At 73.1% G+C, this 15,136-nt stretch overlaps 2 protein-coding genes across 2 annotated transcripts; both read left to right on the plus strand.

Moving 5' to 3' along the window:
• Positions 1-178: 178 nt before the first annotated feature.
• RSKR (ribosomal protein S6 kinase related) lies at positions 179-3,903 on the plus strand. The gene is made up of 12 exons (XM_064523283.1): positions 179-285; positions 411-608; positions 1,215-1,298; positions 1,372-1,440; positions 1,572-1,641; positions 2,416-2,523; positions 2,646-2,686; positions 2,766-2,793; positions 2,879-2,968; positions 3,034-3,122; positions 3,198-3,308; positions 3,389-3,903. The coding sequence occupies exons 1-12, from the start codon at positions 235-237 to the stop codon at positions 3,611-3,613; spliced, it is 1,164 nt and encodes a 387-aa protein (XP_064379353.1). The 5' UTR covers positions 179-234; the 3' UTR covers positions 3,614-3,903.
• A 187-nt stretch (positions 3,904-4,090) lies between these two features.
• Positions 4,091-13,837, plus strand: SPAG5 (sperm associated antigen 5). The gene is made up of 24 exons (XM_064523282.1): positions 4,091-4,245; positions 4,733-4,831; positions 5,342-6,516; positions 6,619-6,811; positions 7,176-7,295; positions 7,404-7,496; positions 7,798-7,932; positions 8,233-8,352; positions 8,623-8,715; positions 8,981-9,115; positions 9,310-9,403; positions 9,646-9,739; positions 9,866-9,947; positions 10,207-10,340; positions 10,660-10,825; positions 10,995-11,181; positions 11,416-11,487; positions 11,668-11,791; positions 12,441-12,552; positions 12,884-12,964; positions 13,048-13,191; positions 13,315-13,389; positions 13,478-13,558; positions 13,658-13,837. Exons 1-24 carry the CDS (start codon positions 4,120-4,122, stop codon positions 13,769-13,771), a joined length of 3,849 nt encoding a protein of 1,282 aa, XP_064379352.1. The 5' UTR covers positions 4,091-4,119; the 3' UTR covers positions 13,772-13,837.
• Positions 13,838-15,136: the final 1,299 nt, after the last annotated feature.

Here is a 15,136-nt window from a genome sequence, read left to right on the forward strand (position 1 = left end):
CAAGCCTGGTGCAAAGGGGGGTCCCCGGGCACGTTCCCAGCGCGGGGGGAGTCCCGGGGTGTGTGCCCGGTGCGAGGTGGGGGACCTACGCGTGCAGGGGGGCGTCCCGGGACCCGTGCCGGCCGCGGGGGGGCCGGGGGGAGGGCTCGGGCGCGCTCCGGGGCGGGGCAGCGCGGGTTATGTAAAGCGGCGGATTAACGGGGCCCGGCCCGGTGCCGGCCGGCCGGCGGCGCGATGGGAGCAGCGAGCAGCGGCCCCGGCGCGGCCCCGGCGCAGCCCCCCCAGGTGGGTGCGTGCGGCGGCCCCGGGGGTCCCCGCCGGCCCCGGGGCTCCCGGCCGCTCCCGGGGTCGCTGCCGGCCCGGGGGTCGCCGGGGTCCCGGCGCTGACGCTGTCCCGTCCCGTCCCGCAGGGCCGCGCCGTGGCGTCGTGGCTGCGGGCGCTGCTGGGCCGCCCGGGGCCGGGGCCGGGGCCGGGGCCGGGGCCGGGACGCGCCCTGGCCGCGCGGGGCCCCGCCGAGGAGCCGCCGGCGCCCGGGTGGCCGCAGCTCGCCTCGCTCTTCCTGCCGGAGTTCCCCGTGCGCCCCTCCGCCCGCCAGCAGCAGCTCAAGGTGCCGCCCCGGTGTCCCCCCGGTGTCCCCCCGGTGTCTCCCCGGCCACCCGTGCCGCCATCCCCGGCGTCCTACCCGCGCTCCCGAGCGCCTCGCCGGGCTCCCCGAGGGCCCTACCGGCTCCGTGCGCATCCTACCGGCCCCTGCATCCCCCCGGGATCCCCCCATGCCCCGGGGCGGGACCCCCTGCATCCCCCCGGCATCCCCCCGCGCCCCGGGGCAGGTCACCGACCATCCTACCGGGCGCCTGTGCGTCGCACCGGGATCCCCGACCTTCTTGCCGGGTCCCTTTGCACCGCGTGTCGGGTCCTCGTGCCTCCTACCAGGGTCCCCGTGCACCTCAGTGGGGTCCCCAGTGTCCTGCCGGGGTCCCCATGCGTCCTGCCGGGGTCCCTGTGCACCGGCCCGGTCCCCATGGCTCCCCCAGCCCCCCCGTGCCCACGTTCCCCATGTGCCCGTGGAGCAGCATGCGCCCATGTACCGGGGGGCCCCTGCCCTATAGCGGGCACCCCCTGAGCCCCCGCGTAGGACGGTGCTGGGGTGGCCCTGCGCTGCGGGGACACTGGGGGCTCAGCGGGGTGCTCAGGCCCTGCTCCCCCCCCCCAGATCCTGGGCTTCGTGGCCAAAGGCTCCTTCGGGACCATCCTCAAAGTGCTGGACTGCGGGCGGGAGAAGGTCTGCGCCGTGAAGGTGGGTGCTGCCGGCAGGATGGGGGGTGTCGTCCCCCCCCCGGGTACCCCCCCTGACAGCCCCTCGCCCCCAGGTCGTGCCCAAGGTGGAGGTGCTGCGCCGTGACACCCTCAAGCAGTGCAAGGAGGAAGTGAGCATCCAGGTAGCGGGGGGACGGGGGACAGCTGGGGACAGGGGACAGGGCCACGGGGGGGCTGGGGGCGCCCGGGGAGGGGGGCAGGAACAGGGCTCCCCCCCCGGGGGCTGCTCACCCTCTCCGTTTCGTGTCCCCAGAGACAGGTCAGGCACCCGTTCGTTCACTGCCTCGGGGACAGCTGGCAGGGCCAGCGCCACCTCTTCATTAGTGAGTGACCATCTGCCCCGCGGGCTCGCCAGAGCGGCCCCCCCGCGCCCCCCGCCCGGCCCTGCGTGCGCCCGCACGTGTCCGGAGCTGCCCGCACACGTGCCGCCCTGCACACGCGCCCGCCTTCCCCGCCGCCCACCCGCCTGCCCGCCGGCCGGGGGACGCGCCGCTGCCTCCCCCCGCTGCCCCCTCCAGCAGGCACCGTGGCCACAGCTCCGGGGGGGCGGGGGGGGGGACATGGCCGGGCAGCGGCTCCAGCCCCGGTGGCCGCCTGGCCCCGATGCTTGTGTGTCCCCAGCACTTGAGCAACCTCCGTGCCCCTGTGGCCCTGGTGCTTTTGCCACCTTGGTGCTTGCATGGCCCCGGTGCTTGCATGTCCCCAGGGCCCGTGTGGCCCCAGTGCCTGTGTCACCTTGGTGCATGGCCCCGGTGCCCAGGTGGCCCCCATGCTTCTGCCACCTTGGTGCTCGCATGGCCCCCGTGCTTGCATGTTCCCCCTGCCCGTGTGGCCCTGGTGCTCGTGTCACCTTGGTGCATGGCCCAGGTGGCCCTGGTGTTCTTTGTCACCTGAGCGCATGGCCCCAGTACCTGTGTGGCCCTGGTGCCCACATGACCTTGGCATGGCCTCAGTGCCCAGGTGGCCCCGGTGCGTTTGTCACCTTGCTGCGTGGCCCTGGTGCTCATGTGGCCCTGGTGCTTTTGCCACCCTGGCGCCCATGTGGCCCCGGCGCCACGGGCAGCCCAGCAGCGAGGCCGTGCGCCCCGTCCCCGCAGTGTGCACCTACTGCAGCACCGGAGACCTGCACGCGCGGTGGCTGGCCGCCGGGTGCTTTGCCGAGGCCACCGTCCGCCTCTTCGCCGCCGAGCTGGTGCTGGTGCTGGGTGAGTGGCTGGCGGCCGGGGACGCCTGCCTGGGGGGAGCCGCGCGGGGGGGCCCCATGCCGCCAGCGGGGACGCGTGCAGGAGGGGACCCGCCGCCCTGACAGCTCCGTCTTCTCCCGCAGTTTATCTCCACGACCTGGGCATCGTGCACAGAGACGTGAAGGTGGGTGAGGGCGGCGGGGGGGCTGCCCCGGGTGGGCACCGGGTGCTGGGGACTCACGCCGGCCCCCGGCTCCTTGCAGATGGAGAACATCCTCCTGGACGAGCGAGGTGAGAGCCGGCGGCGCCGGTGCGGGGACGGCCCTTCCCGTCCCGCGGGGACCCCCACCGCCACGCCGCCCCTGTCGCCCCCCAGGGCACCTCAAGCTCGCCGACTTCGGGCTCTCGCGGCACCTGCGGCGGGGCGAGCGGGCGCGCACCATCTGCGGCACCCTGCACTACATGGGTAAGGGGGCGGCGGGGGGCGGCGGGGGGCACGGCCGCCCCCGCCGCTGACCCGCCGCCCCGCAGCCCCCGAGGTGCTGAGCGGGGGGCCCTACGGCCACGCCGCTGACTGGTGGTCCCTGGGCATCCTGCTCTTCGCCCTGGCCAGCGGGAAGGTGAGCGCCGGGGGGGCGGATCGGGTATCCCCCCCTCATCGGGGAGCCCCCCAAACCGCCTCGTCCCCCCCCCAGTTCCCGGTGGCACCGGCGCCGGACCATGTGGCCATGCTGGAGCGCGTCAACCACAGCACCTACGAGAGCCCCGGCGCCCTCAGCCCGGAGCTGGCCCGGCTGCTCGCAGAGGTACCCCTGCCCGCCCGGACTCCGGGGCCCCCCCAGCCCGGACGCCAGGGCCCCTGCGGCTCAGCGCCTTCCGTCCCCAGCTGCTGTGCCGAAACCCGCTGCGGCGCCTGCGCTACCTCCACCACTTCCAGGGCCACCCCTTCTTCCGGGGGGTGGCCTTTGACGCCGAGCTGCTGCAGAAGGACCCCGTGGACGCGGCCGTGGCCCCGCGGCCGGCGGAGGAGCCCCTGCCCGAGGCCGCCGTCACCTTCGACGACTTCGACTGCGACCTCGCCGCCCCCCCGGGCCGGCCCTGGCCCGGCTGAGCCCGCACCCTGCCAGCCCGAGGCCGTGCCCGGCGCCCGGGCCCCCTTCGACATCACTCAGGGAGAACCCCTTCTCTGGCACCGGGTCGGAGGCCGCCGTGCCGGTGCCCCCTTCCCCACCAACGCCGTACCTCTCCGCGCGCTCGGCGGGAGCAATAAACCAGAGACCCCCGGGCATCGCCGCTGCCCCCAAGTTGCCTCGGCCCTGTACCGGTTCAGGGGCGAGAGCGGGATGCTCCAGAGCGGGATGCTCCAGAGCGGGATGCTCCAGACCAGGATGCTCCGTCTCCCTGCGGCCGCGAGCAGCCGAGGATGGAGGCGCGTCCCGGGCCCGGGCAGGGCAGTCCCGCCCGCGGGGCCCCGCCTCGCCGTTGGGCGCCCGGTGCTCGGCGCTGCACAGCGCCGCTACCGCTCCCCAGCGCGGGGCGGGGCTTGTCCCACGGCCACGCCCACAGTCCCGCCCACGGCCACGCCCCCCGTGCCGTGACGCGCGGGCGGCGCAGCCAATGGGAGCCGCGCGTGGTTTTCAAACGGGGCCCGGCGGCGGCGCGCGGGGAAGCGGCGGTGGGACCGGAGCGGGTCGGGTTGGGCCGGGCCGGGCCGGGACCATGCGAGCAGCGCAGCCGCCCGCCGTGAGTGCCCCGGGGCCGGGGTGGGGGGCGGCGGCAGGGAAGGCTCCGGTGCGGGGGGAGGTGCCCGTTCTGGTAGGGCCGGTCCCGGTGCGGTGGTTGGGGCGGGTCCCGGTCCCGGTGCGGCGGTTGGGGCGGGCCCCGGTCGCGGTGCGGGGGGAGGGAGGGGGTACCCGTTCTGGTAGGGCCGGTCCCGCTGCAGTGGTTGGGGGATGCCTACGGGCGGGGGGGTCCCGGTGTGGGGTGGGGGGAAGGCCGCAGCGCCGGTAGGGCCGCCCTGGGGGCTGGGGGTGGTCCCGGTATGGACGTCCCGGTGCGGCGGCGGAGGAGGGTACTGGTGCCCGAGATGGGGGGGGGTCCCGGCGTGGAGGTGCCGGCTGCGGAGACCCGGTAGAGCCGGTCCCGGGGGGGAGGGGTCGGAGGGGTCCCGGGGGGTTGGGGGGTGCCGGCGGGGCCGCCCCGGCGGGCCCCCGGTGACGGCGGTGTGCAGGCGCGGCGGTCCGGGCGCGCCCCGCTGCGGGAGCTGCGGCTGCAACCGGGTACCGAGCGCACCTGCCTCACGCCGCTGCTGCGTCGCCTGCGGCTCAAGGTGGGGGCGAGCGGAGCCGGGGGGGCGAGCGGGGCCGGGGGGGGCTGGAGCCCTGGCGGGAAGGAGGACACCGGGGGGGGAGCTGAGGGCGGTGGCTGGGGCACTGGGGTGAGGTTGGGGGGGGACAGTGGGGGGTGGCAGGTTGAACTGGGGGAACTGGGGATGGGGACAATGGGGGGGCTAGGGATAGTGGGGGGGCAGCTGGAGGTACTGGGGTGGGGTACTGGGGGTAGTGGGGAGAGCAACTGGAGGTACTGGGGTGGGGTAGTGGGGACAGCAACTGGAGGTACTGGGGTGGGTGGGGAACTGGGGGTAATGGGGGGAGCAGCTGGAGGCACTGGGCTGGGGAACTGGGGATAGTGGGGGGAGCAGCTGGAGGTACTGGTGCAGGGAACCAGGGGTAATGGGGGGAGCAACTAGAGGTACTGGGGTGGGGAACTGGGGATAATGGGGGGAGCAGCAGGGGGGGGTTGGGGCAGTCCTGACATCCACCCCCACCGTGTCCTGCAGGACCATGATGGCAACAGCCCAGGGCCGTGCACCCCGGGGCCCCCTGGCAGCACCCCCCTGCGGCCATGCACCCCGGGGCCATGCACCCCAGGACCCCCCAGCAGCACCACCCCGGGGCCATGCACCCCAGAGCCCCCTGGCAGTGTCAGGGCCCTAGAGCCCCCCCTTGGCAGTGCCACCCCAGGGCCCTGCAGCCTGGAGCCCCCCAGCAGTGCCACCCTGCAGCCTGCTGGCAGCACCACCCCAGAGCCCCCTGGCACTGCCACCCCGGGGCCCTGCAGCCTGGAGCCCCCTGAGAGCATCGCCCCAGAGCCCAGCACTGCAGAGCACGCTGGCAATGCCACCCTGGAGCCCCCCGGCAGCAGCATGCCAGGGCCCTGCACACCGGAGCACCCTGGCAATGCCACCCTGGAGCCCCCCGGCAGCAGCATGCCAGGGCCCTGCACACCGGAGCACCCTGGCAATGCCACCCTGGAGCCCCCCAGCAGCACCCCTCTGGGGCCTTGCAACCTGGAGCCCCCCAGCAGCACCCCCTCGGGGCCCTGCACCCCAAGGCCCCCCGGCAGCACCCCGCTGGGCTCCCCTGGCAGCCCCACCCCGGTGCCCTGCACCCCGGGGCCCCCCGGCACCAGCTCCACCCCGCAGGGAGAAGCCCCCTTCCGCGGGTGGCGAGCGGCGCCCGGTGACCTCTCCTGCAGCCCCACGGCGCCCGCCAACCTCTCCTGCAGCCCCGTGGCACCCGAGCACCCGGGCAGCGATGGGGGTGCCGGTCCCTCCCCCAGGGCACCCGCGTCCCCAACCCCCTCCCCGCCGGAGCAGGACCCCCCTGGGCCCTCTCTGGCCGAGGCGGGTGGGTCGGAGCCGGCGGGGCCGGAGCCGGCAGCCACCCCCACGCCCTCACCCGAGCTGGCCCCGGGCGCCGTGTCCTGGGTGATGCCGCTGGTGTGGCTGGAGAAGAGCCTCAACGCCTCGGCCCTGCCGGAGTCCCTGCGGCACAGCCTGCCCCCGCCCGTGCCGCGGCGGGATGCCGGCACCAGCGTCACCCCCGCGCCCGCCGTGCACGCCGGCACCGCCATGACCCCGCGGGACCCGCTGGAGCAGAGCACCGGCACGTCCGCGGGGGGGGCCGCCCGCGCCAAGGACAGCGCGGCCGAAACGGACTCCCTGCTCTGGCAGTAAGTCCCTGCGCGGTGCCGGGGCCGGCGGTGCCACCCCCTTGGGGGCCGCCCGGCCGCGGGGTGCCCCCGCTCCGGGCCTTAGCATCCCCCCCTCCCCAGCTGTCCCCGGGAGCAGCTGAGGTCGCTGCCGCGCGCGGAGCTGGAGGGGCGCCTGGAGAGCACCCTCATCATCATCGAGGCACTCTCGCTGCAGCTGCGCGACTGGCAGGAGAGCCAGCGGCCGCTGCCCGGCGTGGGGCCGGCAGCGCAGAGGGACGCGCTCACGCAGACGGCCGTCACCCACCCCGCGGGGGTAAGGGGGCCGCGGCGGGCCGGCGCGCTGGGTGCAAGTGGAGCAGAAGTAAAGCGGGGACGTGCGTGCCGGGCGGCTGCGGCAGGGACGCGCTGCATCACGCGCCCGGCATCTCTCCGGCTGCCTCTCCCGGTTATCGCGCCTGGCTGCGCGTGGGTCGTGCTGCTGAACCCGATGAGTTTGCTGACTGCAAACCCTTCCCGGGGGGAAATACGGCAGCGGAAAGCGGTTACCCGTGTCGAAGCGGGCAGCGCTGATGCACGCGGGCGCAGGATGGGAGGTCGCGGCTGGGTAGCGCTCGCCGAACCTCGGGGCAGAGCGGGGTGGCGCAAAGCCTGCTCCGCTCTGCCCTGCTGCCCCTTAGGAGCAGGAGATCTACCACAGCCTCTACGTGGAGCTGCGGAGGAAAACCGAGGCTCTGCAGCGGCAGCGGGCCGTCGAGCAGGACCTGAAGCGGGAACTGGAGCGGGCCACTGAAGGGACGGTGCGTCTTGGTGGCCGGCATGCCAGGCCTTGGCCGGGCAGGCGCACGCACGGCGGTGCCCGCGCCGGTCCTGGGAGCGCAGCCTGAGCGTCCCGGTCTCCTCTGCAGAGCGCCTGGGCTGAGCAGTGCCTCCTGTTTCGGGGCCTCGTGGATGCGGCTTTCCGGAGCCTGCAGGAGGATCGGGAAGCCCTGGCCCGGGAGGTGAGCGCCGTCCGCGGCCCAGTGCGGCAGCCTGCCTTCGTCCAGGTCTTTCACTCTTCCCTGGTTGTCGGCAAGGATGCGGGCCGGCTGAGCCGCTCCTAAGGGCATCCTGGTGCATGTGAACCAGAACCACCCCGACAGGCTTTGCACCGGGTTTTGGAGCCGGGGCTGCTGGCAGCGCCTGGAGGCACAAGCGGCCTGGGGGCACGGGCAAGGGAGGCCCCGGCTCTGCCGGCACGCGCGACCGTGGGCATCTTGCAGCCGTGCTCGGCCTTTCTCAGGGCTCCCTCTTCTCCCGCAGCGCGACCAGCTGAGGAGCGTGGCGTCCCGGTGCGGGGCCCTGCTGCAGAGCGTGCCCGGCAAGCTGCAGGGCTGCCTGGCGGAGCGGGACGCCATGCGGCAGCGAGCGGACGAAGCCCTTCGAGCCAAGGAGGAGGTAGTGGGGCGGCCTGCTGGGGGGCTCGCGGGTGGGCTCTGCCATCCCTTGGACGGGACGTCCCGCATCTGCCGACCCTGGGGAGGGACGGTCCCTTCAGGTGCTGCTGGCACCCAGGGTGGCCCTAGCAGACTGGACGGGCTCGTGGCTTTTCGGCTCAGGGCTGTGCCGTGGTGGGAGCACGAGCCCCGGCTCCAGCGGAGCGCACGGGGGAGGACAGCTCCCGGCAGCTCGGCCGGCGGCGCTGGGAGCTGCCCTTCGCGTGAAGGCAGGCTCAGCGCTACGTCCATCCCTCCGCAGGGAGATCGCTTCCTGGAGGCCTTCCGCTCCCACGCCAGCGCCCAGATCAGCACGCGGGAGCAGAGCCTGGCCTCCCAGAGGGAGCTGGGCGCGCTGCTGGCGGAGACCATCGACCGGCAGGTACCGAGCGGGCAGCGCGCCGGCTGCCTCCCCTCGGTCCCTGGGCAGGCTGGGTCCCAGCTCCGCAGGTGGATCCGCTGCGTGCGGGGCTCGGGTGCTGGTTGCTGCCATAAGCAGTGGCCCGTGCAGGCTTGGGTCTGTCGGAGAGGTTTCTTGCTGCTGCTGCAGCAGATGTGACCTCAGGGCTGGCGCTTGCCTCCCACTGCAGTTATTTGATGCAGGGTGGCTACTGCAGCCCGGCAGCACTGACCCTGCTCTCCTGCCCCGCAGGCGTTGCTGGCTGCCGAGGCTCAGCCCTTCCGGGAATTTGTGGATGGAGCCCTTGAAAACCTGCGAGAGGAGAGGAGAGCCCTGGATGAGGAGGTGAGACGTGTCCCGGCGGTGGGCTCAGAGCGCGCTTGCCTCCCTGGCAGCGAGCGGTTCAGGCTGGTGCCGCCTCAGCCCATCTCGGGGCACGTTGTGCCCTGGGTGCTGAGATCAGCCTGGCCGGCCGGACCCGTCCCCGAGCTGTGACCCATCTCTGGTCACGCACCGGGGCAGTGTGGCCTCCACACACCTGCATGGCTGTGACACCCGGGCTCTGAGGCTGTCACAGCTGCACTCATCCTTGGGGCACCCTCTTTTGCAGCGAGACCAGGTGAGGTCCCTGGTGTCCCGGTGCAAGGCCCTGCTGCAGAGCGTGCCCGGCAAGCTGCAGGGCTGCCTGGAGGAGCGGGACGCCATGAGGCAGCGAGCAGATGAAGCCCTTCAAGCCAAGGAGGAGGTAGTGGGGTCATCTACCGCCGAGCAGCATCTGTGGGTGTCTGGGATACTGCTCTGCATCCTCGCTGGCCCCACAGGGGACGGAGGGGCGTGGGACATCCTTGGGGTGGGAAGGCCCCGCAGGGTGGAGAGCGAAGCTGGAGGGCGAAGCGGGCGTTGGTGCAGGCAGCAGAGCTGTGCACGGTGTTTCTGCAGGCCTCCCGCCAGCTGGAGGAGACGCTGGTGGCATTGCAGGACTCGGTGGCTCAGCTGGAGCAGCTGACGGTGGCCAACTCGCGCCTCAGTGCAGGTACGGGCACCTGGAGCTGCCCCCGGGCTGCCCTGCCCGCCCTTGTCCCTGCGGACGCGGCTCCGCCGGGCTGAGCTGAGCAATGCGGTCGCCTTTGCGCCGCTCCGGCAGCTGCGGAAAAGGGCCCTCTCCTGGGCCTGGTATCCGGGCGCCTCTCGGGCGCATCCTGGGCTGGAGGAAGGGGATTCCTCCTCCTCCTCCGCTTGCCTCGCTCCCAGCGCTCGCGCTGCGCCTCCTTGCAGACCTGAGCAGCCAGATGAAGGAGCTGGCCGGCGCGCAGCAGGAGCGGGACGCGCTGCAGCAGGAGAACGAGGACTACAGGGAGGAGACGGCCTGGTGCGTCCGAGCGCGAGCCCGGCGTGCGGGGCAGAGCGGGGGGACGGTCCCCGTCCCGGCACCGCTCTGCCCCGAGCTGCCGTACCTGCCTCGGGCCTCGTCGTCACCGCGTCCTTTCGCCGCCAGGCTGGCGAGGGAGAGGGATGCCCTGCAGCAGGAGCGCGACGGGCTGTGCCAGGAGCTGCGGGAGATGACAGAGTGCCGGGAGGTAGGAGCGCCGGAGGCCGACTGCGCCTGGCACGTGCTCCTCGCTGAGTAATGCTGTCGTGGCCTCGCGGGAACGGCGGCAGCCGGCCAGGAGAGGGATTAGCCCTCCCGCGGGGCGAGCGCGGCCGACATCCCGCACGTAGAGCCGAGCCGCTCTCCCTCGTGCGATGGCTCCCAGGGGGGTGCTGCTCCGCTGTCCGGGCAAATTGCCACCCCCTCGGTCTGGGGCGGGCGCTCACGGCCGTGCCCCCCCTCCGCAGTTCATCGACCAGGAGAACCGCATGTCCCGCACGCAGCTGATGGAGGCGGAGGCCAAGCTGAAGTCGGCGCTGGCCGTCCTGCGGGAGCGCAGCCTGCAGCACGAGGAGCTGAAGGACTCGCACCAGTGCCTGCAGTATGGCCACACCTACCACCTCTGCTTAAACCTCTCCATTTGGGGAAATCAAGCCCCTTCTGGGGGGAGGGAGGGAGGGAGGGCACGGCTGTGCAGTCACTGCTGCAGCCAAGTTACCTAATGAGGAAGAGATCATGGGCAAGTCCAGCAGCCGCCTTCATCTTGCACTGACTCGGAAAGTGCGAGAGACCTGTTGCCCTCTAAAGCTGGGGGGTTTGAGTCTCCCCCCGGGTTGCAATGGGTGACAGGCCTGGAAAATGTCCCTGTCCCATCCCAAGCGGGGCAACGCTGCCCCGCTGACCCTGCTGCCCTCCTGCAGGGAAGAGCAGGCTGCCCTCTGCAAAGAGCTGGAGAGCGCGAAGGCCGAGCTCCTGGACCTGCAGCTCAAGAGGGCCAAACTCTCCCAGTGCTCTGCGGACGTCGCCGAGAGCAAGGCGAGGCTGCAGGAGCTCGCCGACTGCCTCAGAGCCGCCCTGCAAGAGGAGGTGGGAGCCCTGCCCTGGGGAGGAGGACGGAGGGGAGGGGACAAGCTGGTCGCCTGCGGTCCGGCGCCTGTGGCTCTGCCGCGTGGCTTCCCCGAGGCCCCGCTCGCCGGGGCAGCGCACAGCTGCCGCGAGCCGCGCTCCAGCACCGCGCTCTGCCTCCCCTCCGAAGGATGAGGGCGCCCCGTCGCGAAGCAGAGCCTGGACCCCGGCTCCGCGGACACCGGGCTGGCGGACACCGGGCTGGCAGACTCCCCGTGGCGCCTGGACCCCCGCCTGCCGCACGCCGGCCTGCCGCACGCCCTACCGCCCCGGGGACTCCTTCGTGGGCAGCGTCCTAAAGGCAGCGTCGGGGAAAGGTGAGCTGGCACCCGCTGTTGGGGTGCTGGGAGGGGTCCCCTGCATGGGGACGGGTGCTGCTCCGGGGCCTGATGGCAGCTTCTGCCCCGTGCTTGGGATGGGTCTCGCTCTGGTGCTGGGTGGCTCCCCGGGCTGGAAGGGTCCCCCCGAGCGAGCCGGGCCCTCGGGAGCCGGCCCCGGGGCTGGCCGTGCTCTGCGGGGCCGTGCACAGCACCTCTGCCCTCCCCTCGCAGATGCCGAGGAAGCCACCGGAGGCGGGAGCGCGTTCACCAGGGTCGAACCTGCCTCTACGCCGAAGCGCGCAGGTACCGGTGCCCACCGCCCTCCCCGTCCCTGCGGGCAGCTCCTCCCTAGCTGCAGGCCTGCCCCGTGCTGGCCCGTCCCTGCACCGGGGGACAGCGCAGCGTGCTCCCCGCTGGCCTCCGTGTGCCCCTCGCGCCCGCTGTCCCCTCTGTGCCGCTCACGAGCCTCGGCCGTGCCCGCAGAGCCCGAGGACGGCCTGCTGGAGAGCGTCAGGGAGCTGAGGGCCGCCGTCTCCGACCTCGCCGCGCTGAGCTCCCGCGTCCAGGAGCTGGAGCAGAGCGAGTTTGAGGCGCTGCAGACAGAGATGTGAGTCTGGGGGGGCTCGAGTCGAGGGCTGGCGGCTGGCTGGGCCCGGGCACGGCTGCGCTGGGCACAGCCCGTCCTCGGGGCAGCTCCGTGTGGCATCTGCCCTGGCTTTCCATGAGGGCCCATCGTCCGAGGTGCTTCCCAGCCTCTAGTGGGCTGGGATGGGGGGGGTATCCTGGGAGGGGATAGCCCCGGCGTGGGGCTGGGATGGGGGGGTATCCTGGGAGGGGATAGCCCCGGTGTGGAGCTGGGATGGGGGGGTTATCCTGGGAGGGGAGAGCCCCGGCGTGGGGCTGCGATAGGGGGGTTATCCTGGGAGGGGAGAGCCCCGGCGTGGGGCTGGGATGGGGGGGTTATCCTGGGAGGGGAGAGCCCCGGCGTGGGGCTGGGATGGGGGGGTTATCCTGGGAGGGGAGAGCCCCGGCGTGGGGCTGGGATGGGGGGGTTATCCTGGGAGGGGAGAGCCCCGGCGTGGGGCTGGGATGGGGGGGTTATCCTGGGAGGGGAGAGCCCCGGCGTGGGGCTGGGATGGGGGGGTTATCCTGGGAGGGGATAACCCCGGCGTGGGGCTGCTGCGGCATTCGGGAGTGCCAGGCACGCTGCGCTCGCCTGGGGCCCTCGTCCGCTCAGCGTCGCCGTCCTCTCGCAGCTCCAACCTGCAGCTGAGGCTGGAGATGGTGACCGCCGAGAGCCAGGAGAAGACGGACGCCCAGGCCGCCACCATCGCCAAGCTGAACAAGGCCCTGAGGGGCAAGCTACAGGTGAGCCGGCGCCAGAAGTGGGCCAGCGCTCACCCCAGGGCAGAGCCGAACTGGGACGGGCTCTGATCTAGGACACGGAGAATCTGGGTAACTGGCTCTTTCCGTGCCCCGCGGGTGCTCGGGGCTGAGCTAACCTCCTTGAGCGCAGGAAACTCGCTCCCACGCGCTCCGGGACGGCCGTGCCGCCGAGCCAGGCCCCGCGGGGGGATGGCCGTGCCCCCACCGCGGGGGGACGCGCGTGGCCCACGCTCCGCACGGCGCTCGCCTGCCCTGGGCTGGGCATTGCCGGCAGGGGGGAGCCCCGGCGTGACGCTGCCGCCTCTCTCCGCAGAACGAGAAGGAGCTGCAGGATGTTGTGAAACAGCAGGAAGAGAAGATGCTGCAACTCATTGACAAGAGCGGGGAAGTCACGGTGAGGGCGGGGGCCGGGTCGAGCCCCCCACGCGGGTGGGTGCCGGCCGCAGGGCCGGCCTCAGTGTCTCCTCCCCCCCGCAGAGGCTGAAGGGAGAGGTCTCCCAGCTGAAGCGCTCGCTCCAGCGTGCCGAGACGGAGGCCAAGGTGCTGTGGGAGGAGCTGCGAGGGCAGGAGCCCAAGGTGGATGCCGTCTGCGTCCAGGAGCGGGTGCTGCTGCGGCAGGAGGTGAGGCCGGGGGCTGCCGGCGCTCCGGGTGAGCGTGGGCCCCCGGGCAGGACGGGCGAGCAGCCTCCTGGGCGGCACCGGCCTCCCCCGGGGCTCGCTCTCAGCTGCGCTCACTATTTGCAGGTGGACAAACTGCGGCTGCTGCTCCTGGAGAAGGAGGATGAAAGCTCGCTGCTCTCCAACAAGTACCTGGAGCAGGTCTGGGGGGTCGGGGTGGTGCTAGTGTCCCCCCTGGGCTGGTCCCTGCCCTCTCGGGCAGCCTCCTCATGGGCATCTCCCACCACAGATTCGAGCCCTGGAGCTGAGGCTCTGCCATGCGCAGAAGGGGCTGCGGAGCCACGAGGAGCTACAGGAGAAGATGAGAGAGGTGAGGTGGCAGCTGGCAGGGCCGGGAGGTCTCAGCCTGGGGGGCAGCCGGTCCCTCGCCTCCAAGCCGGTCCCTCGCTAAGGCCGCTGCTGTCCCCAGGTCCTGTCGTCCATCCCCGACGTGGCAGCAGGCTGCCAGGAGCTCCACAGCCTGCTCCGCTACCTGGGCCTGAAGCCGGCCAGCGGCAGCAGGGACGCCGCGGACCCGCTATAGCCCGTAGCGTGAAACGCTGTGTTCTTAATGATGTAATTATTTATTGAGTAAAGTTTGTTAGCCTTTGCCCTGCCTGGTTGCTGGACGCATGGAGGAAGTGCTGGGCACCTGGTGGGTGGGGACAGCCGTGGGACGGGATGGGACGGCTGGGCGGGACGGCGGCAACTCGTCCTCAGCCGCCTGCACCAGCCCCTCACGCTCCGCACCCGTACGGGATGGGACGGCGGCAACTCGTCCTCAGCCGCCTGCACCAGCCCCTCACGCTCCGCACCCGTCACGGGGCTGCGGTCACGGCTCCAGGGCGCCACTGACTCAGCCTCCACCCTGGCTGCCTCCCTGCCGCCCTTGCGGTCTTTTCCCCTTGGCTGGGGCTGCAACCCCCCGCCGGTGCTGCGCTCTGGGACTGCTCGCGCTCAGCATCTCGCTCCCGGCACAGCCCCACGCCCGGGCTGACCCAGCTTCCCGGCCCGGGCCCTGCTCCTCCTCCTGTCCTAGATTCCTGCCCTGCTTCGGGGTGGAGGGGAGCAGGGGGGCCTCATCCTGCGGCCAAGCAGCCTCCATGTGTTGCAGGGGGCCGGCTCGCCTCGGCGCTCGTGCACGGCTCTGGCATCGTGCAGAGTCCCGCGAGGCCCCAGGTCACGGCAAGCGCTGCCTGCCCAGCGCTGGGAGCTCTGCCAGCTCCTGCTCCCCGCCTCCCTCCAGCACCCGTTGCGTGCGGGGGCTCCCTGGGGGGCTCCTGGCACGGCTCCCCCAGCCTCCCCTGCCTCCTCAGCTCCCGCGGGCTCTTCTCCTGCCCTGCCCGGCCCCAGGGATGCTCCGGGGGCCGCGCTCCCGTCTGGCGCGGGGGCCGCACGGTGCCTCCCTCCGCCGCTGCTGCAGCCCAAAATAGCTGCCTTCCCCCGAGTGCTCTGGTTTTTAATGGCCTGTTTCTGCTGCGGGCTGTGCAGGGCCCAGGCATCACCTTCCGCTGCCCTCCGCCGCCGCGCGGGCCCCGTGCCCGGCTCCCCGCCCCGGGCCTGGCGCACAAACCAGCGCCGCCACTTCCCCGGGCACCTCGGTTTTCCTGCTGCGCCGGGTGCCCGGCGGGGATGGGGCTCCGGTACCGCGTCCCCCCTGGGCCCAATGCAGCCCCCGCTGCCCCCCCCTGCATCCTGGCTCCAGGATTAGGCAGGGAGAAGCGCTGCGGGGCCCTGGATTAGGGCTGCGGGGCGGTGCTGAGCCCTCCTTTTACGGCCTGGGGCTTCGGCGCAGCTCGGCCTCGGCAGGCGCCCGTGCCAGCCCCGCGGGGCGAGCGGGGACACCGCCATTGTCCCTGTGCCATTGTCCCCGCGCCGGCTCCGGGCGGCTCTTGCAGCGGGCAGGTTT

Source organism: Dromaius novaehollandiae, chromosome 19 (assembly GCF_036370855.1).
Source record: "Dromaius novaehollandiae isolate bDroNov1 chromosome 19, bDroNov1.hap1, whole genome shotgun sequence".
In the NCBI taxonomy this organism is placed as follows: domain Eukaryota; kingdom Metazoa; phylum Chordata; class Aves; order Casuariiformes; family Dromaiidae; genus Dromaius; species Dromaius novaehollandiae.